Source organism: Pyxicephalus adspersus, chromosome 5 (genome assembly GCF_032062135.1).
Source record: "Pyxicephalus adspersus chromosome 5, UCB_Pads_2.0, whole genome shotgun sequence".
Classification (NCBI taxonomy): Eukaryota; Metazoa; Chordata; class Amphibia; order Anura; family Pyxicephalidae; genus Pyxicephalus; species Pyxicephalus adspersus.
Window position 1 is genome coordinate 29,732,299 of NC_092862.1, and position 18,062 is coordinate 29,750,360.

The following is an 18,062-nucleotide window of genomic DNA, read 5'->3' on the forward strand; positions in this document are numbered from 1 at the left end:
GTCGCTCTCCCCCCTCCCCTCTCCATAGAGCATGAACGGTGCTGTATGTACAGCATCGTTCATGCATCTTGCAGCCCCTTGTCGTTGGAAAGGATCGTGAAAGATCCTTTCCAACGACAAAAATTGCAAGTGTGTACGCAGCTTAAGTCTGCCCTTACTTTCTCGACTACAGGTAAAGGAAAACAGCTTGGCCAAGGACCACCCTGTGACTCGATAGTCAACACATTGATAAGGTCAGTCTGGTATTCTATTTTCCTGATAAGGCAGGTCCTTGTGTATTTCAAAGTATAATAAAACCTATATTACTCAGAGTGCTGCTCTTGTCTTTTATTGCTTAAATACACAGGGGACCACAGAAGGGAATTTAAAAAAAACAGACTAAGGTTCTATTTAAATGTACATACAAAACTGATCTAAGATAATAAAAACCACAAATGAATGCAGCTGAGTGATCAGTAACATAATTTATTTTTAAATATAAACTGTATAAGTATCTGAATTTGACTTATTATTTTATTATTGGTAAAAAGGATTTATATAGCGCTAACATATTACATAGTGCTGGGTATCAGTTTCTTGAGTGAGAGAATAAGGAGCAGACCTAGGAGCCAATCAGTTCATCTGAAAGCAGAGTGACACAGAGAAGAGCTCATCCTTGTGCTGTTGCTCCTTTTACTGTGCACTGAAAGGTTGAAATGGGTTCAGGATAAATTTAGATCAGAGGAAGTATATTGAATGATGCAAGACTGTTGCAAAAATGTCTGGATTGAATGTGAATATTTCAGCAAAACCTAATCTGCTATTTTATCTTTTAATAGGCCATTAATTTTAATTTTGTCTTTTCTCTAGATTTTTGCTTTAGTGATTTTTAATGAACAAATAAATAAGTTAGGTTTTACATTTACTCTACCAATATCTCACCTTTGCTTTAAAGTATTCTTGTTTAAAGTACTCTAAAAACATTCTGACACAGATGTAATTACAGTTGTCATTGTTATCCTCACCATGCATAGAAATGCTAAATTTAAATAGATATGTTGATGAAATAAGTCCCCTCTCACGTACAGATTTTATATTGAAGCAACTATTAAAAAAATAAATACATTTTTAACTTTGCCTTGTATAGCAATGGTAGCTAAAGGTTTAGAGCCAAGCAAGTGGCCTTCAGGGTAAGAAGGATTCCCACCAAGTGGCCATAGATCTTACAAGCAAGTTTAAGCAAAATGATATGCATAGCTGCTTGGGTTTTCCCCCTAAATCAGCAAGCCCTAGTTTAGCTTGAAGAAACATACAGAGATCCATCATTAATTTACATTAAACTCCCAGCACAAGCCCCGCCAATCAGAACCCTTGTGCCCTAATAATACAAGAATGGTATATTTACTGATTTAGCAAAATCTGGTCAAATTACATGTGGCAGCATCTTTATGCTCAGTCTGTAAAGCGCTCAGCTTTATGTCTTGCTGTTTATAAGTCACTCACATGGCTTTGTGTCATTATGGCCTCACTACCGTTGGCTGGAAGTACATTATAGCTTATATAAATATTATACATAGGCTGCAATTTGAGTAATCAGCTGCTTTTGATTGACAGAAATTCACACTGTCATTTACACTGCACTGCATGAGCTGCACTGTGGCACTTTTTCTAAGCCGTAATAAATATGGTCTATCTGCATCAGCTTCAGCCTAACTGTGATTTTTATAAAGCATTTATCATTCATCCACTTAATCTACTCCTGCATTCCTCTGCAACTAGTAAGACGCTATACTTATGTCTAGCTCTTTTCATTCAGCATAAAATATTTACTAACTGTGGTATCTATCTTACTTGACATGCCCATCTGATTTATATGATCAATATAAATGTGCCATAACCCTTAGCAACTAATTAAACATCTTTTACTGCTGTAAGGATCACATAGTGATAAAGGGTAAATTTGACTGCCCTACATTCATTACTGTGAATGAACAACATGTTTGCTAACATTTTCAGGGACCATTTGCTGCTGAGCTGTGTAGCTAATATCCCTAATTTAAGTACCTTAAAGAAAAAAAGGGAAACTCTTATAGTCCTAATTACTTAATGCAAATTAACCTGAAATATCAACAATGTGTTGGCATTATAAAGGTTTTCAGTGACTTTTTAATTTAAAAAGCCAAGCATTCCAATCATTTGGAAAATTAAAATGTACAAGCAGAAGAACCAAAGCTTTTACAATGAAACTGTCTAAATCCAAACCAATGACAGGGTCACTAAAAGAATTCCCTGTTTATATGAGTAAATAAGTTAACAATAACCTATATTAAAAGGTGTAGGTCACCCATTTTCAAAATGGTGCCACAACTTGCACCCATCATGAAAAGGTTTGTAACACATTGATTTGTTTGGAGTTGAAGACATTTTGCGTTTTTTAATAAGTATACTCTCATAACCTTGTAATCTATAAAATATTTATAGAGAATAAAAAATGGATGTGATCAGTATCCATCATGCGACAAGTCTGGCACTAAGCAGGAACAAAGATGACAGCCTTACAATATGCACCCACACAATATGGCAGCTCTTGAATTTTTTTGTACAACTATATTGGATATATAGACATAGACATGGGTTTGTTGCAAACTAAAATGTGGCCTCAATACATCTCCTCTTATATAAACTTTGCTTGTGCTTCAATAGTAATGGTGAATTAGAAAGGATCTGGTCCATGCTGACATGTCTTTTATCAAAATGGCAGCTGGATACCCAGCTTGGGAAAGGGTATTAAGACCATAACCCCTATACAGAAATGCCTCTTTCTGCATTAGATTAAAAGACAGTGTCATAATTTCAGGGGATGCAGTACAAGTTACACTTTAGCATAAATCATATAACAAACATAAAGAAGATCAAGGAAAAATCTTAAAGGAAAGGATGAAATATGTATATCTAAAAATGTATATGCACTGAATAGCAGAGAACAAACTTGCCATGTAGAGCTGAAGTGCATAAGAAAGCATATACTGCTAAAGGATGCGAAGAATAAGTTAAGAAATCAGGGACACAAAGAGAATAGATATGAAAATAAAAGAATATGAAAAGCTTTCATCAATATATGAGTCATGCAAAACATCACTTTCTATAGAAAGAACAGCTGTAACTTATATAAATGCAAATAGAGTCAAACCTGAACTTATCTGCCAAACTTCTGTGCATCTTAACACTTACCTCAGAATACCAGAGTACTCTCCAAATTCTGGTAATTATTTTACATATCAGTGGTTTCCAATCAGAGGCTCAAGGGACACAAGTAGTTGTTTCCCTCCTTTGATCTTACACATGGTAGCATCTCAGCAGGTACTCCAATTACTTGCTGTTTTAACATAAATCCAAATATCCATGCTTTAACTAATACAATTTGTTCATTTTTAGATTTTAAAAGTATATATTTATACTATGTATTTTTTTTAATTCTAAGTATACCAAATACAAAAGGAAAAACTTATGGCTGTATGGTGCTCAAACATGACCGTGTAATATTCATCAAGCAGGTCTGATTAGCATCTTAAGTGCATTTTCTATGCATCTGCATCTCCCCAGTATACATAAACACATGTCACATGTTTCCAGAAAAGGTTTCTATAATTATTGTAGTCAGAGTCACAGTGCACAATGCCAAGACCAAAAAAACATATTTTTCAGAGTGTGTGTGTCACCTCATTAAAAATTCTTAAAGCGGAAGTAAACCCAAAACAAAAACAAAAAAAATCACACAGACCAGTCTATTTGTCAGGAGGTTTCTTCCTTCGGGTCCCACGTCATCCCAGTATCCGTCTTTGGTCTAGTGCACACAGAGCGCCAGGAGCCAAAATCTCCTTCTCTCAGCACTGTGTAGGCGCAAGATCTGGTGACGTAGATTGGGGAAAATTTTTTTTCCTATTGATGAAAGGGCTTCTTCTGTTATTGCTCGAGATGCTTGGGCATGCACAGAAGGAGCAGCCAAGAGCCTCCTGGGATGCGTGATGTAGGTGATCAAGATCACCTAGGCAATTAAGAATTAAGGGGGCAATGCTGCACCGTTTTTTGTTTTTTTTAAAAAAGAGTGTTGCACTTAAAAAAAAACACAAACAAACAAAAATTTTACATTAAATAAAAAGGTTGTCTACCCTTTTATGTAAAGTAAAAAATTCTGGGTTTAGGTTCGCTTTAGGCTAATTTTACTGAGGGTTGGGGGTTAAGGTTCTTAGAAATACACTGTGTTAGGAAACACGGAGTTGTTCACCAACCTTTAAGTTGAAAACATGTAAACTGTTGAATTTAACTAAAGTTTTAAACTAATGTCAAATCACTGGGTAGAGATGTTAATAGATGGTTGTTCAGGAATGGTTGTTCCAATCAGCTGTAGGATAATTCTTTCACACCTCAGTCAGTTGTCACCTTACAAGTCAGTTGTCCTCACTGTCTAAAAAATGCACCTCGTTGTCCTTGAAAAATTTTCAGACATAGCAAAACTGCTAGAGAATGGGGGGGGTCATCTACAACACCATCTATCTACCACCTATAATGATGTTTTAACATCTCTACCCCAGGATTTTGAAAACAGTTAACCTTTCAGCCATGCAGACTTCCTGACACCAAGGACAGAATTGTGTTAATAGAAAAGGGTGATTCAACAAATTTCACAACTCCTAGTCTTGGAAAATCAACACATGCTGTGTCACATTCCACGGCGATTGGATAAAGGTGTTTGTGCTGACTGGATAAAAATACTGGGGTTATTTTACACTAGTAGTACTCATAAAGTGGCGTGTAAAATACATAATGTCTTCAACATTACAAGAATAAGTCCAGTTGAATGTGACTAACTACTACTAAAAATACAATGACCTGGATACATGAGAATCTTCATAAACACATAAAATAAGACAATGTGCCTTCCCCATGTTTTGGGACTGTCCAAGCAATAGATCCCAATGTAGTTAAAGTTGTTGGAGTGAAAAGTGTTTAGGATGTCTAGCCTGTTCATTTAATCAACAATGAAACCATTAATACACTAATTTTTATTAGCTCAGCTGCTGTGGAATAGAAGGTGCTACCTGTATGTGTTTTGAACATGTAACCTATTTAAATAATTCATTTTGTGTTTTTTATGAATCTTTTCCCATCTCCATTAATTGAAACAGAAGCAGGCAGTACAAAGTACTTTGTCTAAAATCCCATGGCAAGTATTTTGTGTATCCAGCCCAACTATAATATTCAGCTTAATTACAGTATAATTTAAATAGCAAAACATGAATTGCACCATGGAGGTAGTTTTGCCTTGTTTTAGACCTCAACCTTACTATGCTAAGGAAAAGAAGTGACTTTATTTTTTATATTTTATTTTTCCATATGTACCTAATTAATACTCTGACCCTATATCCTAAAAGCTGATGTATGCCAGATACCACTTTATAAAGAAATAATATGAACCACTTCATGAATCTAGGTACACAATTAATACCATTAAGTAAAATGTAAAAAGTACACTTTTTCTTCATTTGAGTAATAGCTTACAATGTACTGTTATTACACAGCCTACTGAATACTTTATAAAGGTGTTTCATGACATGTGGCTAATTAAAGTTGTAGAACAAACTTCTGCATTGGGATTAGAGGTAACAGAAACAGTACAGACTTCTACTTTACTGCAAATGAAAGAAAAAAAAAGAAAGTCAAGAAACCTTTCCTGCATGCTTATGACCATGTTAGGAGGAGATTTATAAAGTGACTTCACATGTGGAGACTCATAAAACTGATAAAAGTCATTCCTTGGCTTTGTGACTTTACTGTAGGAGATTCACTAGTAACTTTTAGGAAAGGGGATGCCTGCCTTGCATGACTGTTAAACAGTTCTTTGAAACACAGCTGCAAATCAATGAGGTCTTAAGTAAATTAGTCAATAAAATCAGAGCTTGAATCAGTGACACATCTTCATAAAAACCTATATGATGAAATAATGTGAGAGAGATTTTGTCTGTTTCATCCCAATCTCATAAAAACATACAAAGAACTATTCTGAAGTAATCATTTTCTAGTAGTCTGTATATTAACTTTTTCCATAGAAGTACATTTACAAGCATTTCTTCCCACAACCCAGACAGATGCAGTGGCTTATCTACTTTGACATTTTTCTGATTTTGGAAGGTCCAATACCAGCATGCCAAGGCTTCTTAGGACACAATTTACAACTATGTAATTAGGTACTTATATGCTTTCTACAGTTTCCAAATCCATATGCAGAAGCATAGAGCACCAGATCCAAAAACGAAGAAAAAAAAATCATAGATGAGAAGAAGCCATTAGTGTCTACGATGGCTACTCTGGATTTGGAAGCTCAGTGAGTAGAACTGAACACCAGGCTCTTACACAACCTGAATTCTATTGTCAGGAGGATCATGGAAAAGAGTAAAAATATTAAGAATGAAGGTAACTACAGTTATTTTTAGTTGTTTGGTAATAATAAATATTTCTTTTTAACTTCCCCATTTATTTAGTGTAAAGTCCATTTTAGAATATCTTAACAGTGTCAGCAAATGAAGAAATATTATACTTACTTTTCTGTCTGCCAATGAATTTGATTTTCTGTGTCTTCAAGAACTCAAATGGCTGAACACTTGCCAGTGTAATGAGCAGGAAGGAATCCAGTAAGTTAGATTCCTGGTAACCTGCTACATGCTGTAGTTCATCCCCTGACCCCTGAATCACTATAGGACACATGAGAAGATAAAACCTCAACATGCAGCATGGCCATGGCCAAGACCAGGCACCTTACCGACTGGAGATCAGTTCAATATAATGTAAAGTTTGTTGGATTTCGAGTCAACAACCACATGAAAGATACGTTTTATATGTCTTCATTTGCAAGCACATTTTTTAAAGACAGTGCCACTTCAAATATTCACTCTTATTATCATCTTACAGGTATCAGAACTACTGACTTGCCTTTCTGTGACATTATTAAAATAGCAATATAAAATAACTTGTATTGCTCGAGGTGAACTAATATTGCTGAGCTAGTGGCAATTTTAGCTCATTTCCCTCTAAATAGTATGCGGGTTCAAAACAAAAGAATTACTGCACTGATAAACTGCAGAAAAGATTGATTTTCCTGCATTCCAGCAGTGTGGTAAACCTTTTGTCCTTAATCTGCATTATTCCACAATAAACTACCCTTTACTGAATTTAGGTTGTTCTACCAAGAGGTTTAGGTAATCAGCTTCCATGATGAAAAGAAAACAATGTGGTATTTTTGGTGTCTCATGGAGTAACATATACAGAAAAAGCAGTATGCTCAACCATGAATAAGGTATGCTTCTGTAAATGAACACAGACAAAAACTGATCCATTGAAATGTTCCTATGGTAGGTTTTTGAGGCTTAACTTCAAGTAGAATGTGAGATTAGTCTTCAAATGACTACATATGTAATAGCATAATGGGCCTAATTTATTAAAGCTCCCTAAGACTGGAGAAGATAGACTAACAAGGGAGAACCAGGGTGATTTGGCAAACTTTTTGCCGAATTCCAGATTTGCTGGATTACACATGTACTCCCATATTATCTTCTCCGGCCTTGCAAAACTTTATTAAATCAGTCCCAATGTGGAAAGTCCAACCTTCTGAGCAGCCAGGTAAAAGTATAAAGTACACACACCATTCTCAGAGTATCAAGCCCAAGGCCACTGCAGAAGTACATATTACAGGATACCGTTCCCTACAGATCTTTGAGCACGATATGTCTAATTTGGACCTGTGAAATAATCTCTTGACTCTCTTTTAGGTAGAAGAAACAAAACCTGATAATAAATAAATATGAATTCACTAATAATCTCACCGTGCCCGCTATGAAAGTCAAATTTCAAATGATAAAGGCTAAAAAGAAAAAAAAACAGTTAGTAATGCACCTCAGAACTAATTATTGTAGATGAGAAAGCTACTTAAATGGGTAGCCAAGGGACTTCAACATTACCTAATATCTTCAGATGAATGTGCCTAACTGACCAGGATATCATAACCTGAATAAACCCCAACCCACACAGACAACCTTCTGACTGACTGACATATCAGTTGTTTATAGACCAGCAGAGAGAGGCTACAGAATTCCACTAAATAGGCAGGCATAGTTAAAGCAGTTCCAATATGTGTATTCAGCTGTCTGGCCGCAGTTCAGCTTTAATGGCCAGTCTTACATCACTGGAACCTTATTTTCAGCAAATATATAGGCAAGAAAGTATAATAATGAAGTCATCCTTCTCTGTCCTTTATTGCTACAGCTCATCATGCTTTCCTAAGGCAGATATTAGCTGATAAAGATTGAGCTGTGTGACTGACATCTTTTCCATTAACCTATAATAATTCATTAGGCTCTTATCAAGTACAATCATTTGCTGTTTTCTTTACACGTATCAAACGCTTTATTGGAAATGACAATGTGATGTCGATTGATATAATGGAAAATTATATTCAAAGTAAAAAGTGATGTCTCCTAAGGATATGCTACTTGCAGAATAGAATAAAAGATACTTACAGGCATAAAACATACATTAAAGCATAATGCAGCCTTTCTGGTTAATTTAAGCTGAAAGGCAAGCCAGGAAAATAATCAACCTTTCAAACCACATTAATTACCTATCTTTCTCATGTATTTTAATTTTATAATTTACCTCTTTATTAGGTAAGTTTACCTTTGTTGTGCATTTTTCTTTTTTTCAGTTACATTTGTTAAACTCAATTCAGATAAAAAATACACAAATTAAATCAGATGTGTATTCATTACATCCCTAATACATCTTTAAAGCCAATGCATCCTTGAATGTGTTACTTTACTTTGTATCAATCTCTTATTTTCCCTGTACTGAAGAACTGAAGAGGAGGAGGACGAAGCAGCCAATTAGCAGTGCTGCAGGGTGAGGAGCATGCTAACATAAGTAGAGAGCAGGGTGATAGAAAGATGTGCTTTTAAGTCTGGTCTTTCTCTTTTCACTTTTACATTCACTATCATGTCACACAGGTGGGGTGTGAAGAAGAGACCTGTGAATAATACAGATATGCAGCAAAGAACCTATAAGGGATGTAAGCTGTATGGCAGAATGTAGTGACTGAACAGTGACCGAACTGATGACTGAAATACAATTTTTTTTTGCAGGCGATAACTTATATGTATTTAAATGATTTGCTTAGATTTCATCTCCATATTTTTTCTTCCTTCTCATAATTTCTGAACCTATCCTTACTATAAACATTTTGCTGGATGTGATCTCTACACATATGCATCTGCTATATGTATCAGATGCATATATGATGCTGTATGTATATGTAAAATTGGTTCACAGAGTCACCTTAAACTAAATGTACTTGTCAACCACATAGTGCACCTCACAACAGCTGCGAACGATGATAGAGGAACTAAAATGGCTTCCTACTTCAGCATTCAAATTGCTGCAAAGCAGTGTGTCTCCTCCACCAATATTCATAGTATTTATGTGGGTTGCGGTGAGTGGTAAATGCTGGAAGAAATCAGCACCCATGGAAGTTGGTGATTAATATCACAGCAGAGGGGTGTTTTTCACAAAAAAGTGAAAATATCATCCTAATCTTTCATAGCACTTTCATGGCAATTGGGGCATAATTATTTTACAAAGTAAGAGACATTAGCAAGTTCCATTGACCAGATATGTGAAAGGTTCACCCACCGAGTTCAACATAAACAGAAAAGTGTTATGATCACTAATCAGATGAGGGCAATAACTAATACCTAAACTACACAGGCAACTGGCATTTGCAGAATAAAAAGTAGATAATGGAATGTCCCCTGTTGAATGGATTCCATTCGATCAGTATCATTGTGTATGCAGAGCTAGATTCTTTTTAATGGACTAAATAGCTACAAGTTAAGGTGTGGATGGCCCCTATATTTCTAACATTTTATGTGGGGGTTATGGCCAATTTTTAGCAAAAGAACATGGATGTTTTATGTTTGGAGTGTTCAATAATGTACAGAAATATATATTGAAAACATAGAAGGTTCCTTTACGTTATTGTTAGAAAACCTGTGTATTACGCAAAGATAGTAAATTATTGTGTGAATAAATGTGTATGCTAATGTGAGTGACAAAGCCTAAACAAGCATTCTTTATATTCTTTTCACTTTACTGTATATGTGTCATACATCTTTTAAATTGACAAGTATGAAGTTTAAAAGCTACAAGAAATACATCTTTGTTTTTTTACATTTCTTTATCATCTGAGATTTCGAAAACAAAAAATACTTGCATACTTTACATGCATATTTTTAGAAAAAAGGTTATGAGATGGATAGGCACAGGTAAGGCCCAAAATTGTTACAATGCCAAGATCAAGTTCTATTACATTCACACTATGGCCCTGATTTAATAAAGTTCTCCAAGGCTACAGAGAATACACTTTCAACAGTGAAGCTGGGTGATCCAACAAATCTGGAATGGATCTGGTCCAGGACTGAAAACATTTGCTAACAAAGGCTTGACTTTTAGGAAATCCATTAAAGGTTTGCTGGATTACCCAGCTTAACTGACGAAAGTGTATTCTCTCCAGCCTTGAAGCACTTTAATAAATCAGGGCCTATGTGAGGGCAGGCATAACCTGTAGAATATTTTAAAGTAAAAGTGGTCTGGTTCAATATATTGGGAGTCAGAGTGGCTTTAAGCTTAGATGTGTATTTATTTATTATTGATGACTCTTAGTTGCCCCTCTTGGACACTGGGCAACTGCTCCTTTTTCCTCTATTGTGCATTTGACCCTTCTTAGTGCTCCTTGTACTATTTAAGCTTTGTATATGCTGATGAAGTTCAAATTGATCAATGTTTGCTTATATCACTACATCGTACCTCCACAAAGCTGACTTTCAGCTTTTCCAATAGGTCAGTGTGCTCTCTTTTTAGGACAGCCAGTTTCTTCTCTCTATTGTCGATATCTTCTATGGTTTGATGTTTATCAGTTCCCTCAAGACCACTTTCTTCTTGTTTAGGTGCCTTTTGGAAATAAAACATAGTTTATCTTTTCATTTTTACTCACAGTTCTGTAAAAAATCATTAACTTTTTTACATGGTATTGTTAGGTCTAGAAGTTATTGTTGAATGTAGGATAATAAATAAAACCTAAGAAAAAGCTGATTCAATTTCAAGGTATTTCCTGAATAATTATGGAATTTTAATGATAGAGAAAACTTTTTCCCTTTAATTCTTTGCAGTACCTGGTTGCATTATCCTTTGTTGAACTGGCTACAACTAAATATTTCTCGTGGCTGCTGACCATGCTAGCTAAGGGTGCCCTTTTAAGTTGTATCACAGGCAGGAATGATTAAGCTGCTGATCATTACACACTCTTGGTAATAAAGACCAATCATATGATAGACATGATATTATCAACACTAGACTTGACTATTTCTACCTCTCCTGGTTGTATAGATAATATTGGCACTGGAAGGCAGAGCTCTCACTTCAGTCTTTACACTAGTATAAAAGAGTTAAGGGGTGTTAGGCAGGGTGAGAAACTCATCCGACAAACCATCAGCTCCTGAAAATGCTAGTAACTGTAACGTATAAAAGTCCATTAAAAGAAGGGAATAACACTTTTTACATGAGGATAATTATGCGCCTAGCCTGGTAAATCAATAGGTATGGTATAAGGAAGAGAGAGGAAGGACAGGCTTGTATCAGCAATGTATATGTTTATATAAAAAACTTAACTTTATTGAATATTCGTATTGTTCATCTAAAACTAAACAAATTCCTACTGCTCTAGATTTCTGCTAACACAGTAAAGCTGTACTTGAGGTATACAGGGGTTGCAACACATGCCAGAGTGAATGAGCATTGCGCAATCTAGAATATAAGGTTGAAGAGCAGACACCAATTTTCAGGGGTCAGTGGAGTTTTTGAGATTCAATGCCTTGGTTTTATACAGGGCATCCATTTCTGTCAACACAAAGCACCTAACTATTGTAATGATCCAAAAAAAACAAAGTCTTTACTGGGTATAGAGGCTTTTAACTTTGACTGCTTAATGACAGGTTATGAGCCTTAGCAGAGGGTGGCAAACTTGGCCCGTAAAAAAGACTATTCATAGCTTTAGTGGACAATCATCTTAGACCCTTTTAGGTCTGTGGGTACCAGTAATCTACATCAATCTCCTTGTCATCCAGGAAATATCTACAAATTATGACCACATAAAGCAACAGGAAGAAGTCAGTGGAACACACCCCACCAGTAAAGGGTCTGACAATGGGCCAAAGCATTTCATCCAGGTATCTACAAACAGTTAGGATACCAATAGTTAGCATGTGGAGGTCTATGCACCCGTCCATGGATATGCCCCACTAGATCATCACTGACTCACTGACAAACCAATCATGCTGGATGATGTTGCAGGCAGTATAATGGTAACTACAACATCTGCAGACTCCTTCACTTTTGTCACATGTGCTCCGTGTGAACCTGCTCTCATCCATGAAGAGAATAGGGAGACAATGGCAAACCTACAAATTCTTGTGTTCTCTTTCAAATGCCAATCAAGCTGCATGGTGCTGGGCTATTCCATTACAGGACATCAGGTCACCTTTATGGAGAAACATTGCCATAAACAGCCTGCTGAAGGTCATCTTGTAAGGCTCCTTCATGCACAAGGACACAGATACTGGTCATGCTGTTGGGTTGCTGATATATATATTTCGGTTTAATATATTGCAGTTAGGTGAGATTGATGGCTTTACAGGTTAAAAGCTGTATTAAAACTGTATTTTTTTTTATTAAAACTTGGATTTTTGGGGGGAATTAAAACTGATATTTAACATCACATTTTTATTGCTCAATTTAATGTTTTGATCAGGGTTCATGTCTAATTTCTTCCATATATGGTTGCAAAAGTGATACAGATATGCTATATTATTCTGTGACTTGTGTTTCAAATTTAAGGTAAAAATATGACTGATTGTAACAAACACCAATTCCATTTTTTTTTAAGTCCAGTACAGTGCAAAAAGAATGCAGCATCTCATAATGAAAACATTGCCTTTGCGGTGAGGACCCCGAAATATTACATTTATAAAAGGTCTCAAAGAACATTCTGCTGCCAAGACAGTGGAAAGGGAACGTACCACGGCCAGAAAATCTGTGAATGCTGAGAAAGATCAACAGTAAATTATTTTTAAGAAGAAAAATACAGATTTCTTTGTGGAAAGGTAACTTGAAAGATAGTTATAGCTAGCCTGGTATGTGATACATTTTATGGCTTAGTACAGAAATATATATGGGGATTCAAAGGGAACACATAACTTTTTCTTAAATCACTATATATCTATTTTATGTGGATACTTTTGTCACACATACAGACTTGAACTTATAATTAAGGATTCTCTACTTGAACTGCCAGTTATTGTAAAGAATGGAGGCATGCATCACCATATACCAGCAGCTGGTCATATATACTGATCTGATATTGTCCTTGCACTCTCAGTCTTTTGTATTCAACTCACACGTATGTGAGTATTACATATGCTCTTTTATGGTGTATTTAAAAAAAATGGAAACTATATATACAATCTATACAAATGTGTATAATTATTAATATTAATTATTTTTGATATTAACAGATATTGATAAGGTTTTTGTTTTTACTTTAAATTAGGTGAGTGGAAGTAAGTTTTTTATTGCTCTTTGTGTTTACAATGGAGGTCGTCACACACATATATAGAAAATAAGGTGTAATGGCACCAACTGAAAACAAAAGATCCCCGGAAAGATTTTCCACCATACCCTTAGATAAATTTAACATTTTAGATTTCACTTAATTAAACTTTCCACCTACAGCAAGTTTTCAATTCTGGCGGATACTGGTAGCCTAGTAATCGCTGTGATAGAAAATGTAAGTAAACCTCTGACACAGATAGCAAGAAAAACCTAAATATAGACATATCCTTAAATGATGCTCTGACCTAATAGAGATTGGGATACACAGTCCTTGGATCAGAATTAAAGCAGAACCAAATCCGTGCATCTCATCTATCTGCTTTCTAGTGCTGGGTGCTGTCATCTTCCTTCTCTTCTTCCAGAAGATCCACGGCCATCTTGACTGGTCGTGCCAGGATGAAGTTACTGCGTAGGAGTTCATTCATCCCAACATACGCAAGGGAAGTCAGGATTTTTGGGTTTCCCTGGCACTCAATGCTGACGCAGCACATTGACAGCTTAGCCTAGACTTCAGAGACCCGGAGTGATCAGGCAGAAAAGATGCATTATAGCATTTTTTTTTTTCAATGACCCTGTCCGCCCTTTTTTAAAGCGATTTCTATGTGAATGAATAGGCAGCATACACCCCATGAAATAAAGCATCAGTTACACAATTTTTGATTGCCAACATTATAAAGTTAAACACTGATCTCCATATATTCGTTTTTAGATCTTCTGTTAAAAAAGTGTAAAGATCTGGCAATCTAATAATATGGCACCACATTTTAAAAAATAGAATCCCACCTTTAAATACCAACTTTGGAATAAAAATAAGAGAGTCACCAGCAATTATTTCTCAACTTTTTAGAATCCCAATTAGCAGCTGGGTTGTGGGTAAAGTATAATGGTGTCATTACACTACACCGCTGGTGATATCATTTTGCTTTTTGCGTCCAGCTAAGGCAAGATACACGCCTAAGGTGTGTTATACAATCCAGAGATAATACTAAAAAAGTTTCCCCCTTAACCTGTGTAACTATGATATACATTTCATATGAAACTGAGATTTTGTACACAGCGTAACTTGAGAAAAAGCAGAGCGTAAATGAAGGAAAAATAACATATGCTGCATATAACACACCCTTTAAAATATACAACGAAAAAATGTATCCGGCCTTTCTTTGTCTGCTAATACCAGGTGCAAGCCCTTTACTACTTTGCACAAAAGAAAATGTTTTATAGCTGTATTAGGAAGGAAAAAAAAAAGATTTACACACATTTAAGAATGTTTTTATTAGACAGGTATCAAAAGCCATACAGATTCAAATATCTTTCTTCTAGGGGTATTGGCACAACAAGGAAAAAGCATCTACTTTCCTGCTGATTTAAAACATTCCAGTTTATTTTTAGAGCACACATGGATATACTTTTTTTTTACCTTTCTATGGCACGGAGCCCAAAAATATAGATTTTTTTTCTTTCTCTTGAGAGAGCTGAAATTCATAATGTGATGGCTTGGGACCCTCTTCCTGCAAAATCTTCCTACTATATTATCAAGTAAAAGAAGAGCTGATTTATAGAGCTGGCTGAGCCTTAAGGCACACACTATAGGAATAACTATTATAGGCTGCACACAATTTAACCTACTTCCAAACAAAGAGGTAGAATTGCTGATAGAGGAATGTATTATAACTAAAATGTTAAAAAGCCAGTTTAGAAAAAGTAGAACGCGCCTATTAACAGGATCATACCTGCACTTCACTGAGCCATAGTAGAGAACTAGTTTATTGTACTAAGAAGTGTGATGATATCCCCGCACTGTGTCTGAAGTATTGTCCCCACTTATGAGAGACGCTGCAAGCACATCATTGGTCCCCCACAGGATAGACCACTTTTAATCTCAACAGTCCAGATGTGGATATATCTCCACAAAAGCAACTGCATTGCCAAATATGTAACAAAAACGTAAAACAAAGGATATGATTGCTGTGGTTCAAGCAATTGCTCCAGTTTTCATAAATCATCTGTATGTTTTTTTTGATTAATTATGACACAGATACAGCATGAATGATCTACCTATATTTTATTTTCAAGGATTTTAAAGGGCAACTTCACCAGAAGGACAAAATAGAAGAAAGATAAGAATCTACAAAAAAGGTGGGCACAGACCTAAAGGAAGCCTCCAACAAAGTAGGAGAAATCGAAGGAAAGGAGAAAGAAGCCTTGTCACTCACTACCGCCAGTTGTCATATTTGCAGACGCCATTTCTTTACAAACCAGCACAGCTGCGTGAATGGTCGAACTGCCAGCTGCAGGGAACAGCGCAGGGAACAGCACGAGATGATTTAAGGCAAGTGTGAATCTGCCCTCACTCAAGTAAAGTGCAGTAAAGTGAAATGGCCAGTTATTTCCTTCATACAGTACAGCTATCTACCAAATGTAATACATAGGCTTTATTCTTTCCACACAATAATACGAGAATGAAGATCTTTACTTGAGCATTGATAATATAATTTTTAAATTATATTACGGGCAGCACGGTGGCTCAGGGGTTAGCACTCTGGCCTTTGCAGGGCTAGGTCCTAGGTTCGAATCCCAGCCAGGACACTATCTGCATGGAGTTTGCAGGTTCTCCCCGTGTCTGCGTGGGTTTCCTCCGGGTACTCCGGTTTCCTCCCACATCCCAAAAACATGCAGTTAGGTTCATTGGCTTCCCCCTAAATTGACCTAGACTACATTAATGATATATGACTATAGTAGGGACATTAGATTGTGAGCTCCTTTGAGGGACAGTTAGTGACACAACTATGGACTCTGTACAGTGCTGCGTAATATGATGGTGCTATATAAATACTGTATAATAATAATAATAATAAATTACTGAAAAAAAAACTGAAAATAATTGACAATTTAAAATTACATTAAAATATTATGATGTTCCTAATGTTGGCTTGGGGAACCGATCCTGTTGTCTTTGCATTTGATTTGAAGGTTAACTTTAGTAATCCGGGACTTAGTCCCAAGGAAGGATCATAGACAGTAGAGACTATTATCAAGTTAAAGAAGATGAAAATTGTCAAGAAAATGAAAGTATAGGTAGACTGTGTCCCCTGAGATACATTAAACCGAAAGTCCAAAGATTTGTCAGGAGATACTCTTTAAAAAAAAAAGCATCACCTCCTATTAAAATAAACATCATTATCTGCATTTTTATCATCATCAATGGACAAGGTACAAATGCTTACTTGAAAATACTATAGATCAATTCCTAGACCAAGCTGTGGACAATTCACAAGCCCCAGCTGATGTTGCATTTCAGATTTTCCACCAGGTAACAAATAAAACCTCATAGAATATCTGGATACTTTCTTTGTGTACAACCTTCTTACTGGCTTTATTAGATAATGTTAAAAGTAACACGCTCGTGGGACCAACTTATTTTTATTAGGTTTTATGAAATGCTATACTTTTCGAGAACACATAAAAACAGAGAATATGTGACACTGCACAAAGAAAAAAACAACAACAGATGTTACAAGTATCACAAGACATTTTACACATCGATGATTCTGAACAGGCTGCAACTAGAAGAAATATTGGTTCATGACCCAAAATTCAGAGATCTAATTTCACTTACAGGTCTCAAATATTAAATGTGTAACTTTTACAGTTTTATTAAGGAGAAATTAGTATCAGGAGCTCAAGGATATCAGCATTCTGTTCATGTAAATGATGTTTCCTAGCCATTTAACAATGTAGGATAAATTAAAATGTATGTAATCCTAACAATTTCCTTTTTTTTTTTTTTTGCATCCATTTTTTTTCTGGTGAATATACAGTTCAATGTATAAAGGTGTATCTGTTTGATTAGTGAAAAACAACACTTACTGATCTTGTTCTAAATATGGGGGGTAAATGAGAGGGCAGAATCAAAGGCGATGCCAAGACAACGTGCCTGAGGGGAGTGACGAATAATGATGAGTTCTCTTTTATCCAGGTTGAGTTTCAGGAAATGGTCAGACAAGTACATGACCACACTGTTCATTCCTGCCTCTGTAAAATAGTGCAGTCATTCAGCATCTTTGATAGGACTGAAGCCTCTGAAGTGATTATGTTTAACCAATGGGTAGCTTTGATTACAGTCCCACACATGTGCCCCTGTATTGCTAAACTACAAGGTCCTCAGTCTACATACAGCCCATTCTATCTGTAGGTTTATTCCAGGCCAGTTGCCTATAGCCTGTATCCTCTCCAAACTTTATTCAGAAGAAAATGGGTTTGATCATATTGGATATTTCAGTCCAGTTACTCTTTATTCTCCTCCTTATTTTGGGACA

The 18,062-nt window shown here is 35.9% G+C and overlaps 1 protein-coding gene across 1 annotated transcript in view; it reads right to left on the reverse strand.

Annotated features, from left to right (window-relative positions):
* The window catches only part of LOC140331915 (uncharacterized), a 209,268-nt gene that overhangs the window by 61,874 nt on the left and 129,332 nt on the right, over positions 1 to 18,062 (reverse strand). Inside the window, exons 21-22 of the mRNA XM_072413249.1 lie at positions 10,881 to 11,031; positions 6,579 to 6,728 (exon numbers count right to left, since the gene is read on the reverse strand). Coding sequence (XP_072269350.1) covers positions 6,579 to 6,728; positions 10,881 to 11,031 — 301 coding nt within the window. The remainder of the gene's footprint in view (positions 1 to 6,578; positions 6,729 to 10,880; positions 11,032 to 18,062) is intronic.